Source organism: Eurypyga helias, unplaced genomic scaffold (genome assembly GCF_000690775.1).
Source record: "Eurypyga helias isolate BGI_N326 unplaced genomic scaffold, ASM69077v1 scaffold39015, whole genome shotgun sequence".
NCBI lineage: Eukaryota > Metazoa > Chordata > Aves > Eurypygiformes > Eurypygidae > Eurypyga > Eurypyga helias.
In genome coordinates, this window is record NW_010254051.1 from 1 (window position 1) to 16,674 (window position 16,674).

General features: G+C 44.8%; 1 protein-coding gene across 1 annotated transcript in view; it reads right to left on the reverse strand.

Moving 5' to 3' along the window:
* Window positions 1-3,794: 3,794 nt before the first annotated feature.
* LLGL2 (lethal giant larvae homolog 2 (Drosophila)) overlaps window positions 3,795-16,674 on the reverse strand; it is a 20,039-nt gene continuing 7,159 nt past the window's right edge. Inside the window, exons 9-24 of the mRNA XM_010152874.1 lie at window positions 14,333-14,550; window positions 13,770-13,837; window positions 12,624-12,777; window positions 12,412-12,516; window positions 11,845-12,137; window positions 11,439-11,592; window positions 10,959-11,109; window positions 10,164-10,280; window positions 9,492-9,658; window positions 8,495-8,759; window positions 7,636-7,789; window positions 6,911-6,948; window positions 6,213-6,260; window positions 5,661-5,703; window positions 4,871-4,932; window positions 3,795-4,479 (exon numbers count right to left, since the gene is read on the reverse strand). Coding sequence (XP_010151176.1) covers window positions 4,472-4,479; window positions 4,871-4,932; window positions 5,661-5,703; window positions 6,213-6,260; window positions 6,911-6,948; window positions 7,636-7,789; window positions 8,495-8,759; window positions 9,492-9,658; window positions 10,164-10,280; window positions 10,959-11,109; window positions 11,439-11,592; window positions 11,845-12,137; window positions 12,412-12,516; window positions 12,624-12,777; window positions 13,770-13,837; window positions 14,333-14,550 — 2,045 coding nt within the window. The 3' untranslated portion in view covers window positions 3,795-4,471. The remainder of the gene's footprint in view (window positions 4,480-4,870; window positions 4,933-5,660; window positions 5,704-6,212; window positions 6,261-6,910; window positions 6,949-7,635; window positions 7,790-8,494; window positions 8,760-9,491; window positions 9,659-10,163; window positions 10,281-10,958; window positions 11,110-11,438; window positions 11,593-11,844; window positions 12,138-12,411; window positions 12,517-12,623; window positions 12,778-13,769; window positions 13,838-14,332; window positions 14,551-16,674) is intronic.

The following is a 16,674-nucleotide window of genomic DNA, read 5'->3' on the forward strand; positions in this document are numbered from 1 at the left end:
CTGCCGCCCCCGCCAGACGGGCGGGAAAAGGCGCCGCGTTCCCGCTCTGAGGCGAGGGCAGAGCCGCCGGCCGGGAGCGGGGCGGGCCGCGCTGTTGGCCCTAAGCACAGCCAGGCCCGCTTCCTCGTGGCTATCAGGGCTGGGAGATGAAGCAACAGGCCAGGACTGATACCCTGCAACAGCTGTGAGTGGGCAGGCTCAGCCCGCACACCCTGTAAAGCCCTCAGAACAGAGGCCATAGTGACACGAAGCACAAACAGCAATAAAGCCTTACCGTTCCCAAGGCTGTGGAGCACCCAGGCAAGAAGGGAAAAAACTCACTCCACTGCTGACACCCAGCCGTGGCCTCAGCCCTTTCCCGACACAGGCCTACGCCGCCCTGCAGTCACACGCAGAGGGTGAGCATGCACACCAAGAGCAGCATTTACTTCAGTTTACTTCCCATGCCATGGGGAAGACTAATGGATAAACTAACCAAGTTCAATAAACAATCCCCTTTCCCTGCACCTGTTTATTATTATCACTGCAGAACGTGGAAATGCCGCCAGAGAAAGCCAGGCCAGCCCAGTTTACACACCCCCACAGGCCCAGCGCAAAGAAAGGCCCTTCCTCAACCAGAAACCACTACCCAGACACATTCGGCAAAGGGCTCTGCCTGAGAGGGACCGTTTCTACCCAAGCAACACTTGGAACAAATTTAGTCAACAGCAGGATGATTTCAAGGGCCAACCTACTGCTGCTGCGGCAACTTTTTCACATAGGGTTTTGGGGGTCCCTATTGTAAATTGCACCTAATCTGGAAAGTTTGTCAAACACCCCATCATCATTATGTCAGAGGAAGAAGTTGATGGGCTACATGGAAATAATCCAAGCACTTGGGGCTTGTGGCTGTTAGTGAAGACATCAGTAGCTGACACGAGCCCTTGGTCACAGAAAATTCGAAGGAATCTGTTTTACCCACCTGACTTACCTCAGGGAATCGGCTACAGTTGCAGCCCAGCCTTGGCCTTTGAGAGATCAGCAAGTCAAATACTGCAGCTTAGCAAGGACTGCTGGGCTTTAGAAGAAAACTCCCACTAACGTCTGTCTCATTCTTCAGCCACGCCAATTCAACATCAGATCCTAGTCCTGCTCTATTAAAGACATCCCAATTCATGAGGCCACAGAGGCAGTGACATGCTTTGCAGGCTGAGCTTAGGACATGCGTTTATCCTAGCTGCAATAGATAGAAACCAGATTCTGAAGAAACAGACCAATTAAGCTGTAAAAATACTTCATTCTCTCACTAACCAGACATGCCTTAGGCCTTACGACTAAGATGAAAAGTACTTTTCCTTCCAACATTATGTTCTTCTAGTAGAATTGTTAGACAAATTCAGCAAATATTCAGTTGCTAAACATCTGAGAAAAGCTTGCATTACTACTGGTGGGGGGAAAGTGGGGGGAAAGAGCCCCAGGCCAAGCTTTTCTAGGACTAGAGAATTTTGGCACCAAAAATGCAACCCTGTGAAAAAGCTCATATTACAAGAAAGCATTTGACCTAGAACTAAGGCCACTATAAAACAGTATCCCATATGAGGGACCCAATGTGTGTATTCAGATGTGGAAAATTTAGGCTGTTCTTTAGTTGCAATCCAAGACTTTTCCCTCTGCAGAGAAACAGGTCTGCAAGGGTTAGGGAACATGGTGCCAACACAGCTATAAGAAAGGGTTTTTTCAAGCACTGGCAGACAGTGTTAGCAGCTCAGCTCCTGCAGCGAAGGGGCACTTTACAGTGCCAGACCCCAATGAGACTGCATAAAGCAGGAGAAGGGGACAGCACTGCCAAAGCCTGACTGGCAATAATGTTAATAAGGGCCAATGAGCCCTCAGAGTGCTTCCAAGCATTAAGCATTAGCTCTTGGAGACAGCACACTTCTATCAGATCCCAGACAAGGAGTTCAAGTGAAAAGCAGAGGTAGGCACAAAACTCAAGGAGTTTGGCAGCCCCTGAATCCTCTGATCAGAAACAGGCTATTGTTATTACTGTCAGCTGATGGGCAGACTAAGGGTAACACAGCAAGGCTCAGAAGGCAATTCCTGAAAGGGAGCAATGCAGAGGGGTATTTTCCCATTACATTCAAAAGCTGCCTACAGACGTTCATTGAAGGCTCCATCCTGCATGAACATCTCATTCCATCACTGATTTTACCTACTAGTGGTTTTCTGACAGCACAAAAAATACACCCTAGTTCTGAATGTCATGAGCCTTTCCAACCCCTCCTGCTCAGCTCAGAATACAATTGAAAACACAGCACGAGTTCCAGGCTTTTTGCTCCTTTGCTATTTCTCCTGTATTTTAGGCATGGCAGCTCTAAAAGAACTCTTAATGCCTCTGCTCACAACAGTAAGTCAAGCAGCTTACTCCAGTGAATCCTTCAGCTGTAGGTTTCAAAGCATTGCTAGGAAAAATCTGCCATGTATCAGCACACATCCTAAACTACTCGATCCCATTAATAGTCTGGCTTGTGCTTTCAGGAAAATAACAAGAAGCCTGGCTAAGTTTTGGGTTTGAACTTAATTCACTTTAAGGTATACAAATTATAGCATTTTTGTGATTTGTCTAACTCTTTCAGTGGACCTATTGGATTTTTCAAGTTGTGGGTGAAAATAAGGAGAAATTACTAATCACTTCTGCCCTTTCTGAGCAAAACTGCTATGTCACTCACCTCAAGCCTGCCAGCAAATGAAATACTCAGAACCAAGGCATTAGAATCAGTCCATCTGCGAGGAGCAGAAAGAAGCAGCTGGATGCACCAGGATGATGCACATACAGAGGATCACACCAGCTCAGAAGCTGCTGATTAAACCATAACTTCCTGTAAATTTGCAGCATCAGTGCCTGGCACAAGAGGGGGAAAACAGCAGGCCACCTTTCCATTAGCTTCAATCCTGCAGCAATAGAAACAAGGAACTAATGAAGCTAGTAGGAATAAGGAAATGGAAACTAGTTTGTCAGACCATGCTGAGCAGGAGAGAAGGCTCTCTAAAACCTCATCCGCAATAAATTAGGTCTCAAAGGAGATACTAGAAAGAAGGGTGCCTGAAACACCACCTGAGTAACAGCATCACTGCAACCATATTCTCCTGCAGAGCAGAAAGAGCCAATTTAGTACTCTATGAAAGAGAGGATTCCTCTGCCTTGCTCAGGAAAATAGAGCGCCAGCTTGCAAGGAGAGATTTCCAAAGCATGCCAAGCTCAGCACCCAGCCTGGGAGGATTTAGTTCTTCCTCACCAACTCTTGTACTACAAGCAAGTTACAGGAGAGAAATTGGAGAATGCTCTGTTCTTCGCTGGAAAAGAAACTGCTGCTAGGTCAGGGACAAAAGAACCAAAAGGTTTCAAGAGTAATGAAGAGTTTCACCAGTTTCAGTTCAAAATCCACTGGCTGACAGGTACAGCAGCACTGCCAGATCAACTGTGCCTCCCTTCACTGTTTATCACCCGAATTATTTCAGGACAAGGTAGCAGATGACCTTCCACGGACTATAATCTGAACCAGTGCCCTTTCCTGGCAACACGACATACGGATTGCAGGACAGCAAAACAAGCAGTTTCTTTGCCACGTGTGTCTTCTCCAAACCACCACCTCAACTAACGAGGCCACTTAATCTCCAGGAGTGCTTTTGCTTCTACAGCTCAGAGAGGGACAGCTCCACCTTCTTCAAGGTTGAGTGGGCAGGGACCTGTTGCTCACATGAAAAAAGCTGCTGCTGAAAAGAATAGATATGAGAGCAGACAAGGATCACAAAAGGGAATTCAGAGTTTTATTTCCAAAAAAGAGCATTGTAGTGTTGAAACAAACAAAAAAAAAAATCAAGTTCAATTAGTTTTCCTCTGATTTGAATGGCTACAAAAATAGATTCTACCCAAATCCGTAAAGCCAGTTAACAGTACCGTAACAAACAAAAACCAAAAGTACTCATTCAGATACCACGTACAGCAGTCACAGGAATCTAGCATATATTATTTAACTTCTTTTAAAAAGTAAATTTCTAAAATGTTTCTGTTAAAACTGAAATACCCATACAATTTTCAAAAATTGTACAAAAAATAATTTTAAACCAGTTGGAGGTAACAGTGTGCGTTTATTAAAATCCTGCACCAAGGCAGTAACATTTATAATTTAAAACCCAGCCCAGTAGAAAAGAGAAATGTGCAAACATTTAAAAGTTAGATGTACTCAGAGGCTTGTGGTGCATCAGACCTGGCGATCCACTTCTGTCCTAATGCAAGGCGGGCTCCAAGAGGAGATGTCTCTAGTGAGGCACTAAAAGGGGAGGCAGAGGCAGGCATGCACACGCATGCAAGCTGCGGCTCACTAGCCTGCAATGCAGGGAGCAGCGGTGCCCTCTCCCCAGGGACGGTTTGCCCAATCAGTAGTGTTATGGCACTCAATCCAATGCCGAGAAAATCCGTGATGAATTCTGGTCAATCTGCTTTGGGATAAAAGAACACAAAAGCCATTTTAGAAAATGGAAGTTGAAAGCTAATGAGAGCTAATGAGTTGATATACTCAACAGATGATTGCTATGGGCTCTGGCTACCTCTCCAGCTTGCTGTATGATAAGGTTAGGAGTTAAACAGAAGCCTTCAGAAGATTTTTAGCTCTTCCTTTTAAAACTGATGCAGTGTATTTACTCATGTGGCACCTAAGGCGCTGAACAGTGCTAGTGCATCACTCAGCCAGCAGACTCCCATTCTGAAAAATCAAAGTTCTGCACTATCACAAACCACTAAAATAAGCTGAATTTTATAAAGAAACTTCATCCTACTTTCTGCTTCCTTCAGCTACTTCACTGGGCCTGAAGCATCTTTAGCCCCACCTACCTCCTCCATTACTTAGTCCATGTCCTAATGGACTTCTTGCCAAACTTCTTTCTGCATAGCTCCTGCAATGACACAAGAAGAGATTCATTACTGCAATGCAGGATCACCCCATCCACTCCCAGCTGCTGACAGAAGACCAGGATTAGGTAGTGTCCAGAAGAAGTGCACAGAGCAGAGCATGTCAGGCAGTCACTTATCCTTACACACCAGCAGTTACCAATCCCACCAAGCTTCCTGCGTCCGTTGCAAACAGTAGTCCTGTGTCTACACTTCCGTAGCCCCTGTCACCTGAACATCAGTATTCTAGGGAGACAAGGTAAAGGCCCGCACCCGTGGTGGTAGCTTAGCTGTACTGTATAGGCAGAATGGGAGCAGAGATACTGAACACGTCCACGTGACAGTGTCAAGCCAGGATTAAAACTCCAAGGTCCCATCCTCGACCAACTAAGCCCATGTGGCCTGCCCTTAGATCAGTATGGGTTGACACGAATAGAAACCTGTATGCGAATACTCAGAGTCCTGTTCCTTTGGGATGTGGGAATGTGATCTCTCCTGCTTTTCGGAGAGAAAGAGACAAAGCATTATTCATAAAAAAACGTCAAGGGACAACACGTGAAAGAGAACCTGCCTCTCTCTTACTATTGCCCTTTGGTAGTTTGTGGGATGTGCACATGACCGGATTGCAGCACAAGGATGCCTGCCATCATGTTGGGCACCCCCCTGCTTTCAACTAGGAATTCCCTCCCTTGCCAGCCCCACCCATTAGGAACAGAAGTTGGTTGATACTCACCCTCTGCCCCCCTCCAGAGTACTCTGGATCTCCTTCAGGACTTCTGGAAAGCAGAGGGTTAAAAGCAGTGAGGCAAACCAGTGGAGAACCGCTTCCAGGCAGCAGCCTAGCCACATTCCACCTCCCCTATGAACAGCCTCCCACAACACAGAGGTCAGACCTTATATCATCACTGCCTCCTTCAACAGCCGCAGGTTTTTACTGAACAGGCTGGCATAAAGGACCAAAGCAGCCATTTGCCAGGGAAAATGTTGCCAGCCCCAGTGTACCAGAGCCCCAAAGGAACAGTCTGTTCCAGCTGTCATTTTACACAAATCCTACTGGAAAGTGAAGATCTTTTATCACCACAGTGAATGCCTGGGGGCACAACTATCTGTCCAACCTCTCACTTCTACCGATTCATGAAAATCCAGTATTTCTACCAGTCTTGTGTAATTGCAGATCCCTTGGAACTGAGTACTGGAATCCACAGATTTCCCAGCAGCTTTCTTTCCCTCCCCCCAACTCAGAAAGGCCCCTGTCCTGTCAGTAGCAAGACTTCATCTCACTCACTTTCATCATTGAGTAAGGCATGTTCCATCAGCCTCCCAGACTTCCTTTCTAAAAAAAAAAAAGAAGAGTAGGGAAAAAGCTTTTACCTAACAATATTTTCCCTTCTTCATGAAATATGTGCAGTTTTGGAAACACAGAACAGAACAGGGAAAAAACACCCACTTTTGACTTTACTGAATGCTTCACAACTAATCCTTACAGCCTCTCGTACTGAACTGTATTTTCCAGCAATATTAGTTTGGCTAATGGAAGATCTCATCTGTAATTGGAGACCTTATCTTCCCACCTCCTCTTCTACATTCTATCCTTCCAAGATAATCTTGCCACATGCAACTTTAGAGATAGCAACTACTGTGTCAAGGCAAGTCACAACATTTCCTTCATGTCCCTCCTTACTTCCCTTTTCTTAGGTAGAAAATATCAACTGTAGCAAAGGGAAAGATGTTTCAGGTTTACATGTCATGGTGCTCCATTTAGGATAGTAATTTTTTTGCTTACCATCTTCTCCACAGTCACTCGAACCCCTTCCTGATCCCCTAGAGAAGGAAAGAAGGCAGCAAACAGTCACTGACACTGAGGCATAGGGGTGCAGAGCATTCCCTTTTCTTAGGTAGAAAATATCAACTGTAGCAAAGGGAAAGATGTTTCAGGTTTACATGTCATGGTGCTCCATTTAGGATAGTAATTTTTTTGCTTACCATCTTCTCCACAGTCACTCGAACCCCTTCCTGATCCCCTAGAGAAGGAAAGAAGGCAGCAAACAGTCACTGACACTGAGGCATAGGGGTGCAGAGCATTACAAGCTCCAGTGCACACTAAATCGTTTGTTGAGAAAGAATGTAGAAGGGCTTCATCATGTTGGTGACAGAAGTCTGCAGGCAACAGGGGACATTTCTAAACTTTTGGAATAAAATTCCTACAGGATCTTCACAAGTGTCAGATCTACTGTTATTTGCTGATGTTCCAAGAGGAGTGGGATTTCCCTCCGCAGAGCAACAGTTCAGCCTCATCACTAACACACAGTCCCTGAAGTATGCAAGATGTGTCAGTCAAACACATCATTAAGGAACAATAAAGCAAGCCAGAGCTCACCGTTTGACTCTAGCTTAGGAATACCAATTCCAACACTTCACTACTACCAATTCCAACTACTTCACTTGATCTTTAAGGTTCCTTCCAACCCAAAACATTCCATGTTTCTATACTTTGTCCCGCCAGCTGTACTGCAAGGAGGAAAACCACCGGGGAGAAGGTCTCATTTCCTCATGCCAATCCATCTAGTGACATTGTTAACAAAGACTTCCAAGTCCTTTCTTATTTGTGAAAGAGGACATTTCTCTAACAAACACAAAACTGTTGGAAACAGCCCAGTAGATCTCGCTACTCAGACACAGTCAGTGTGCAAGGGTTTTCCAGATGTTACCTGGATTTTCTTGCAGCATTCTCCACGCCGGACTTGTGGTGCACATGGTTGTTGCTTGTAACTTCTGGCATGTCCACAACACAGCGGGGCTCCACTAACCATTTGGTAGAAAGGGAAAACCTCTCAAACTCCGATGGTGAGATCAGATAGAAACCTACAGATGATTGGGAATTTATAAGCAATTCTCAAGTCCAAGAATACAGTTTCAGAACTAGAGGTCATCTCACAAAGAACAGATCTAAGCATCCTCTATGTTTGGAAGAAAGGGTTTGCATTTCCTCCTATGTAGATGAGGAGGAATCATTGAGGAAGATATTGCCCCGGCTTCTCAAGGATTAGTTAGCTTAGAGACTGGGCAATTTAAGATTATGCTGAGGATAATTGCATTGTCCTGTGCTAACACTTACAAAAAGCAGCATAGAAAGACATAAAAACTGAACTACAAAGCAGCAATCCACCTTCAGCAGCCACAGAATGTTGGGTCCCAGTTTTGCAATGTGAGTGTTGAGCCACAGGCATGTATAGGAGGCAGAAAGCATCCATTTCCCCAGTGCCTGCTGCTTCGAGAGCCATTCTCTTGACTCTAGACAAGAGAATTGGCCAGATGAGAGCTACCTGCAGGGCATATTCCACCTATTAGCTGAAAACCACTGTATTCCTTAACAATAATGGAATAAATTCACTTCTGCTAATTCACGTCAGTACCCGCTGGCAACTGGTACTGGCCAGAAACATATAATGGACATATTGATGTAACATTCCTGTGTATAAGCAGCCAGTTCTAAACACTAAGCCCTATAATCCCTTTCCCATTGTCTCAAACACACAGAGGCCAACGATTTGGTGAAGAACACCCTACCTTGCCCATATTTGGTGAAGACACAGGATGCAATGCCACTCACATCCTCTTTGCGGATGCAAGGGTAGCGGATCTGTAACTTGAGGAAGGGCAGCGAGATGATCTGAATGTCTCCCAGGTTGGTCAGGACAGCCAGGTCATTTTCACTGTAATCGTCAGTCTTGCAGCTGCCAAAGTTGGCAACTGTCACCTTTCGTACCCTACAGCCTTCCAGTGCCGTCAGCTTGAGCTTCAGTTTGGAGCTAACCTTGGGCAGCGTGAATACCTGATCCAGAGAAACAAGACACTGACATCTCCTTCCTGCACGATGGCAGCAGCCGCACCCCAGGACATCTGCTGCTCCCTCTAACAATGTTTTCATTCACAGTGGATACACGCAGGTGTAACCTGAGTCAACCCGGCCCCCTGCCCATGGGACAAGAAGTAATCAGCCACTGTCAGTCTTAGAATTCTTTCTGTTCTGACATCAAACAGTTTTACCCTTCAGGCGGCAAACTGTATTTCTCCCCTAATTCTTTCAAACCCCCTCTGTATTTGGTTACAAGTTGTTATAGAAAGAGGACAGGATTTACACTTAACTGTGTGCTCTTCCACATTAAAAAGCCAGGGCCAGCCTACAGCAAGCTACTTCAAGACTTCTCTTTTACACTGACTAGTTAGTGTGCAAAACAAGCAGCTTTTTAGTGGCTTCATAGAAACGCCTACCAATTCCTGCTTCTATACCAAAAGGTTGTTCCCAAAAGCAGAAGCAGTCTTGTCCAAAGACTATAACGTAGTATAGGAACAAAATTTTTTATGTTTAGCATGTGTATCACTGCTGAATACCCAATTTGTCAGCACACACCTGATTTATGGACTGCACCCAACAGAAACGTTGCCCCAGGGCGGCTATTCACCAAAGAATAAGCACTCCCAAGAATTATCTTTCCACTGAGCACTGCTCAGTGCTTTAGCAGATTTCAAGCACAGTCTGTACACACCTCCTGGGTGAACTTACCTTCAATTGCTCCTCAGACACCACCAACAGTTGATGGCTGCCTTGCATATCAGGACTCTTAGAAAGGTCATGTGCTACTTCTAGAGGTTCTGGGAGAGGAGTGCCACGTCCATCCAAGACAAGTATACTCACAACAGGAGCCCTGTGCATCAGCTGAATCTCTTTGGCTAGACAAGCAAGATAAGGAGGAAAATAAACAGAAAAACCAAACAGGAGTCTAATCAGAGACACCGTGTTAGTACCTCACTCACAGAGCTGGAGGCCCGTGCAGTGTGGCTGTAGAAACCCTGCCTCAAAAGGTCTAGTAGCTAAAGGGTAATTTGGACTGAACTGGTTTATGTTAAAGGGTAACTATTGTTACTTAAGGAGAGCAGGTCCAGCTGCCGGAATAAGGTACATGTGCACTGAGGCTTCAATGACAGCTGATGCAAATTCACATTTCTGAAGTCAGTAGGAAATGAGGCTAAGGCACATCAAGTGGTGTTGCAGTTTGTTTTCTCTTCAGTTCCACTGCTGCAGTGAGCACTGCTTAGCTCAGACACTGCTACACTTCACTCCAATCTCGCTGATAAACAGCAGTAATGGAGCTACCTTGCTTTCCTGTATTAACTCATGGTTATACGAGTGGTAGCTCAGACCTATTAGGACCTTGGTTTCACAAGGCATACTCACCCTGCTCTGCCCTGACAGGTTCATCCATCCTCCTTTCTGCTGGAGGAACACGTAAACAGAAGGCGTAGACTGTACCTCCATTGGTGCCTGCCCACAAGGACGGGCAGTGGCGGGAGCCTGGAGCAACAAGAAGGACCATGAGCAAGGCACCATCTGTGACATCCTTGGACAGCTGCTTTTCACTAGCTATAGCACATCCTCCCTCTGTTTACATCCTAAATATCTTTATATTAGGGCAGACTTGCCAAGGAAAATACAGGTTCTTCGCACTTCTCTTCCCAATACATGGGCATCCCTGATAAAGGACATGGCATGCGAGTAAAGGGAACAGAGTGCTGTTTCCATCAGACACCACAATTGCTGCATCCAGTTTTCAGGTATTTATATCACATATTAGCAGAGTAAACTTGTGCAGGATATCAGTTTGGGCTCTGATGCACAGCCACCACCCCCACCAAAATTAAAAGGCTCTGCTGGGAACAGGGGTAAACTTTAAAGTAATGAGACAAGGGAAGGCTTATACTGTCAGCTGTCGCTCCAGCACATTCAAAAACCATACACAGAGGCCATATCCAAAGATGAGCTACTACTTGCCTTGAATTAGCCAGCAGCCAGAACAGCTAAACGACAGTTCTGCATGGCAACATATGCTCTTGTTCTATATTGGTTATTGAGCATAGCACAAAGTAGGACACAGGAGGTGCTGAATTTTCCTGGCAGTAAATCCTAATACATTTCTTGGCAGAAGGAGGAAAAACCCATTTGAAAGAAAGGGGAGATGCTTTTTCTACTCACTGTCTCTCAAGAAGGTATCGGCAAAATATAAGGTGCGCACAAAGCCAGTGAAAGAGTCTTCTGCAGAGCGGGCTTCGATCTTCCGCTGGACTGGAGCCAGTTCCATTTCCTGCAATGTCTCTTGGTCAAATTTGGCATTTGCTTCTTGCACCTTCAGAGAGGAGGATACATTTTGTCAGCCAGGTGAAGACAAAGAGAGGAGAGAGACAGTAAGAGTGGCAGCAACAGAAAGGGAAAGGACCATCTTACCAGTGAACAGGTATATTCTGCATCATACATTTAACTACAGACAGCATGTTTTCTCTAAAAATCTATTTTATGTTATAGCAGCATCAGAAGTTGCCATTTTTGCCCTTGTACCAGTAGCTACCAATACTGTAGCAGGACTACAGACTCTCTCCTGCTCTAGGCAGTCTGATCAGGACTCTGAATCCTCCACGCTGTAAAGAGACGGGACCCCAAAAAGGCAGACCCCCTCACCTCTGAGGCATTTCCACTACCTCCTCGTCGCTTCCTACTGGAAACCCGGCTCCTTCTGATCCGCCTGAATGACTGACGGAGGGACTTCTTCAAGGATTTCACCCGAGAGAGTGGGCCCTCTAAGGCCAGTTGGTCACTGGGGTGCAGTGTACACCTGAAAGAGGGAGACAGTAGGCATGTGGTCACTTTCTACTGGGTGGGAATCACTCCCAAGAGTCCAACAGGACACACAAATGTCAGAACATGCTTATTATAGTATTATTACTCTTAAAAATCTTCAGTGAGGCAGGTGTCTTGCTACACTGACTGCTCTTGAGAAACTGCTTATCACTACTTGCTTTGTTAGCAATTCCAGGCCATCTTTAACAGAGGGTTACCGCAGACCTCCTGGAAAGAAGATACTTACTTGACAAAGACCAGCCGTTTCTGCTGGTGGTCAAAAAGCCCAAAACCATGACTGGTACCAAAGGCCACAAGCTTCCATTCAGAGTGAAGGGCCAATGAGGTGACCACTGCTGGTGGCTGACATTGGACAAGGACAAACGGCTGAAAACCAGCTTCAAATCGGACAGGCCCATCTCGCGTCTTTAGTTTCTCATGACCTTTCCATCGATAGCCCTCTTGGTCCTGCAGGAGATCTGCTTCAGCATGGTCCACAACATGTTCTGCATCTTCGTCATTCAGTTCCATCACCAGTACCTGCAAGGAAGAGGACAAACTTCGCTACAGCTTTTACAATTCCAGCAGTCCTCAGCAGCTGCAAAACTACAGTATGGCTCAGAGCAAATAAAAACAGCATTAAAGTCTAAAATACGAATTAGACAAAACAGAGAAGCGTGAAACAACATTTCCAGCAACTGGACCAATCCACCACCACAGAAATCAGTATTTCCAATTTTAACACATCCCCCAGTTGCACTGTGACAACCTGCACTAAAAGCAAGATTTACGATAACTGTTTATATCTTGTTACCTGTCCTGCTGTACCAGCTACAGCCAAATATCCGCTGTATTTACACAAGTAGATCTTCTGGATCCCAAGTCTAGGATCATCACTGTACGGGTCAAAGGTACCAACCTAGGCAAGAGAATACACAGTGGCTGTCTTTGCAGATGCATTAACTAAGACAAGAATCAAAACTCCTCAGGTTCTCAGAAAGCTTCCACAAGCAATAGCTATCTTACCTTGCGAAGTGGAGGCCATTCGTCCTCCCCCACGGTGTTCATATTCTCATTGGGATCAGCATCAGTGAGAAATACTTTCACAGTGCTTAGCTTATAAAGGAGGTGTAAGCAGACACCAGATGCATCCCAAAACCGCACAGTGCCATCTTCATGCCTGTATAGGGGAGAGTTACAGAAACACCCATCATACAGGGGGAACAGCAAATGACCCAGGGGAGGATGATAAAAGAGAGGGAGAAAAAACACAACCAAAGACTAAACCACTCTGTTTACAAAGCCGTGAGCTGTGGCAACTTAAAGCTTCAAGAGAAAGGTTTTTGGGTTTGGTTTTCGGGGGGTTTTTTTGGTGGGCTTTGGTTTGGTTTAGGTTGGGGTTTTTTAATCCAGTTTGTTCTCGATGATCTGACACCAATTTAAGATTCCTCCAAAAAGCACTGAAAAGGAAAAAAAAGCTTAGCATATAAACAAAACGACTCATCCTGACAAAAATACTAATACTTAGAGGAATGGATGGAAAGAAATGAAGATTTAATCTTAGTTCTCCTGGTGAAAACTGGCCACATTCTTCCAACCTAAGGGTAGGAACTTCTAACCACCTGCTGCATCACGAATGAAGTCTGAAGAAAAGCCCATTGAAATCCCTAAAAGTGGTTTGAAAAGAAAACGATACAATTTTACATGATGAGACAATCTCCTGCTAGCTACTTTCACCATGCAGCTAGATCTGTTCATGCTGATCAAAGCAGACAGGAGTCCAAGCTAACCTCTTTTATGAGGTTCAGAGCAGCGTAAGGTAGGCTGGAAAACGCTTCAAAACCAGCAAGATTAAGCTCCACTTTTACATCCTTTGAACCAGTCTGGAATACTGCCTGCACTTCTACCACGATGACTGTGGGGGGAACGGATAACACCTCAGAACGACAAATAAGCCGTTTATGTGTGGACATCACCATCAGTTTGCTCAGAAGGGGTCCAATCAGCTAGCTTCACACAGCTAGCAGCCCAGCTTTGGGAAGCTGTATTGTAAAGTTGCAGCCTTCTCCCTACAAAATGAGCAGTTTAACCCCATGGGAAAGCCTCATCTAGTTCAAAGGAAAGAACAGAAACTGGAAAAGGCCCCTTGATTGTTACCAGTGAAGTACATACCCCGTTAGAAGCAAGTCCCTCTGCGGAGGATCCGGAGCTACGTTGGTGCCACCATCAATTGGCCACGGCTACAAATACATTAAGGGAAGACTGTGATTTCCTGGGCAGTGACAGTGTGAAGAGAATATGCAGTCAGCAGGAGAGCATGAACTCCAGTGCAAGTGGCAGTGAAACAGTCCATGCTGTTAGCTTTTGTTTGGATTAGATGTTCCTGTTCTGACACCAGCTGTGTTTTAGAAGGTATTCTACACATTTCCACAAGAAGCTGTGCCGAAAGCTTCGTACTTTAAACGAGAAGTTTGTTACTACTGACAGCTGGGAACGCTCAGACTTTCCTTCTAGCTTGTCAAAGCCCAAAAAAATATCACATTTTAATCCCCCAGTGTGAGTAACCGCATTGGTGGTGCTCTGGGAAAAAGCCTTTCTTGACCCTGTTAAGAGGCAGGCCAACGTCTGTTGGGACTCACCCCTCCAGTCACAGTCAGCAGCACAGACCACCCACATTCCGGGCAGTCATGCTGTTCGTAAATGCATGGGAAGACGTACATTTAAAGCTGCCATACCATATTGGAGTAGTGAATGTTCTGCTTGCTCCCAGCACTGATAATCCTCTCCCACAGTTTCAGTGGGATGTTGGAGACGTGGTGCGAGCAGGTGATGGCTGAGCAGTGGAGCGAAGCCAGGTATGGAGGATGGATTGCTGGCCAGCCTGCAGTTTTCAAGTCTATAACCACCAGCTCTTCTTCTGCCAGCACCACCATAGCAGAAGGGTCATCACACTCTGCAGAAACATCATTTGTTGAGCCTGACAAAAATGACCATTAACAGGAACAAGCTTATTTGAAAACTCTTACCACAGAGGTCTACACACACATCTTGGTTGGCAAAACCTGCAAATGCTTCTGTGTTAACTGGGCCTATTAAGACACTAACATTAATAGACTCCAAGATACAACACATCTCCTACAAATTCCCATTTCTTTACGCAACTCTTGGGACTGTCACAGTGACATTTATAGATTCCACTGCAGAATAAAAAGTTTGTTACCAGCATACATGGCTAAATAACACAAGTTTGTATTCATGACTGGAACAGCCAGAACTCAAAGGACTTTACCTACAGCTAATTAACAGCATGGGGTGGACAGACATGCATACACCCCAGCAGTGACCCATTTAGGGCTGTGTTAGGACCACAGTCCATCTAGGCTAAGCTGCTTAAACACAGTAATGCCTTGGGTTCTGCAGAACGCTTGTCTGCTTGAACTGACAAGTATTCGCAATTCAACTTTCCTACTTTTCATTTTCCCTGCTTCTCATATGTTGTGACACATCCTCTGGACTTTTTTTGAAGAGTGTGTACATCATCTAATCTATATTCATACATATATTAGACAAGATTACAAACGAAGTCTGTTAATGTAACTTTACAGATGACACCTGACAAACAAGAATTTAAGATTTTTCATTGTAATTAGAATTAAAGTAAAAAAAAAAATTAGTCTACAAGGACATCGCTGTAGGAACATTTGCAATACAGCCACAATAGCAAGGGGTGGAGAAAACCAAGCCCACGAATCGGTTCACACCAATAACAACACAGCTACAGAATCTAAATGAAAGCATAGCTGTAACGTATCACTGTGAGATAAACAGTGAGCCATAAGCAAACCAGCAGCTTTTCACTGACCTTCCCCGCTAACCTGTACTTTTTACGTCCCTTTTTTGGTTGTTTGATTAACTGAAATAGACTCACAAGAAGGCACGTCTATAAGCAGGCACATACCAAGGCTGTTCGCTCAGCAAAATTACCTTCAAGTAATTAGTACTTGGCACCACTCTAGTCAGACATCCCAGGTTTCACCTCTGACTAGCCACAGCCATAGCACAGCACTAATCACTTCAGTTTCTTAATGAAAAAAAAGTTTTCTATTCTGTTTGACTTCAGTTTCCTCTGTGCCATCATTTGCCTACAGGACTTCTGAACAGAACAAATATCAAACCTGTACCACATCATGCATGCTCAGCCCTGCACTCTGACTGCTGCTGCCAACATTAACCAAATCCACTCTGGTTTAACAGTATTTTTTTCCCTGCAAAGGGAAAAAACACATCTGAGCTCATTGCTTATGGCAAGAATCTATTTTCAGGTGCTGAAACAGCAAGCATACTAGAATTCATCATGACCATCATCCACCTGCTAATTTAAAACAAACAAAAAAAGAAAAAGAAAACCAGGAAGAGTTAGCCTTTTTAAAATTGTTTCCACAGCATATTCAGGGTAGTGGAAAGTCACCAGGAACCACCACGCTGCAATGCATAAGCTCTGGGCTTATTAAATTAAGTGGCTTTGGTATACAATTAATACCTTCGTATTGCCATTGCAGGGAAGACTGCTTAAGGGCAAACAAGGCAAGCTACGTAGATCCACTAAGCTTAGGCAATCAGCCACAAGGAAGCTTGTCAACCACAGAAACCTCATTTTATTGTAAAAAAACTTCCTCATCTGAGTGCAACAGCTTTGGCTCCTGTAGCAGCTCCTGACTGTACCCACTAGAAGTCATGTTAACTAGACAATTCAGTTCTTGGGAAGTACAAATATAAAACCTGTTAATTTCACTTACTTCAGCCTAAAGGGCTTCTAAGCATATCCAGAAGTTGAGCTTTAAGTAGCCAATCTCTTACCTAAAAAACTCAGATCTCCTTCACCTTTAAGACTTCTGTTCCATCATCTGGAACCTCAGCTCTGACAACTTCAGAGAAAGTAAAGGGGTCTAGTTTCTTCAATGATAAAAGCTAAAGAGTACCTCAAGTTTAATGGCAATGTTCAGCTGGAAGGTTTAGACCTATAGGTTCTGCACATTTGGAAGATGCTTATAAATGGCAGTGCTCTGTAGGGAAATTC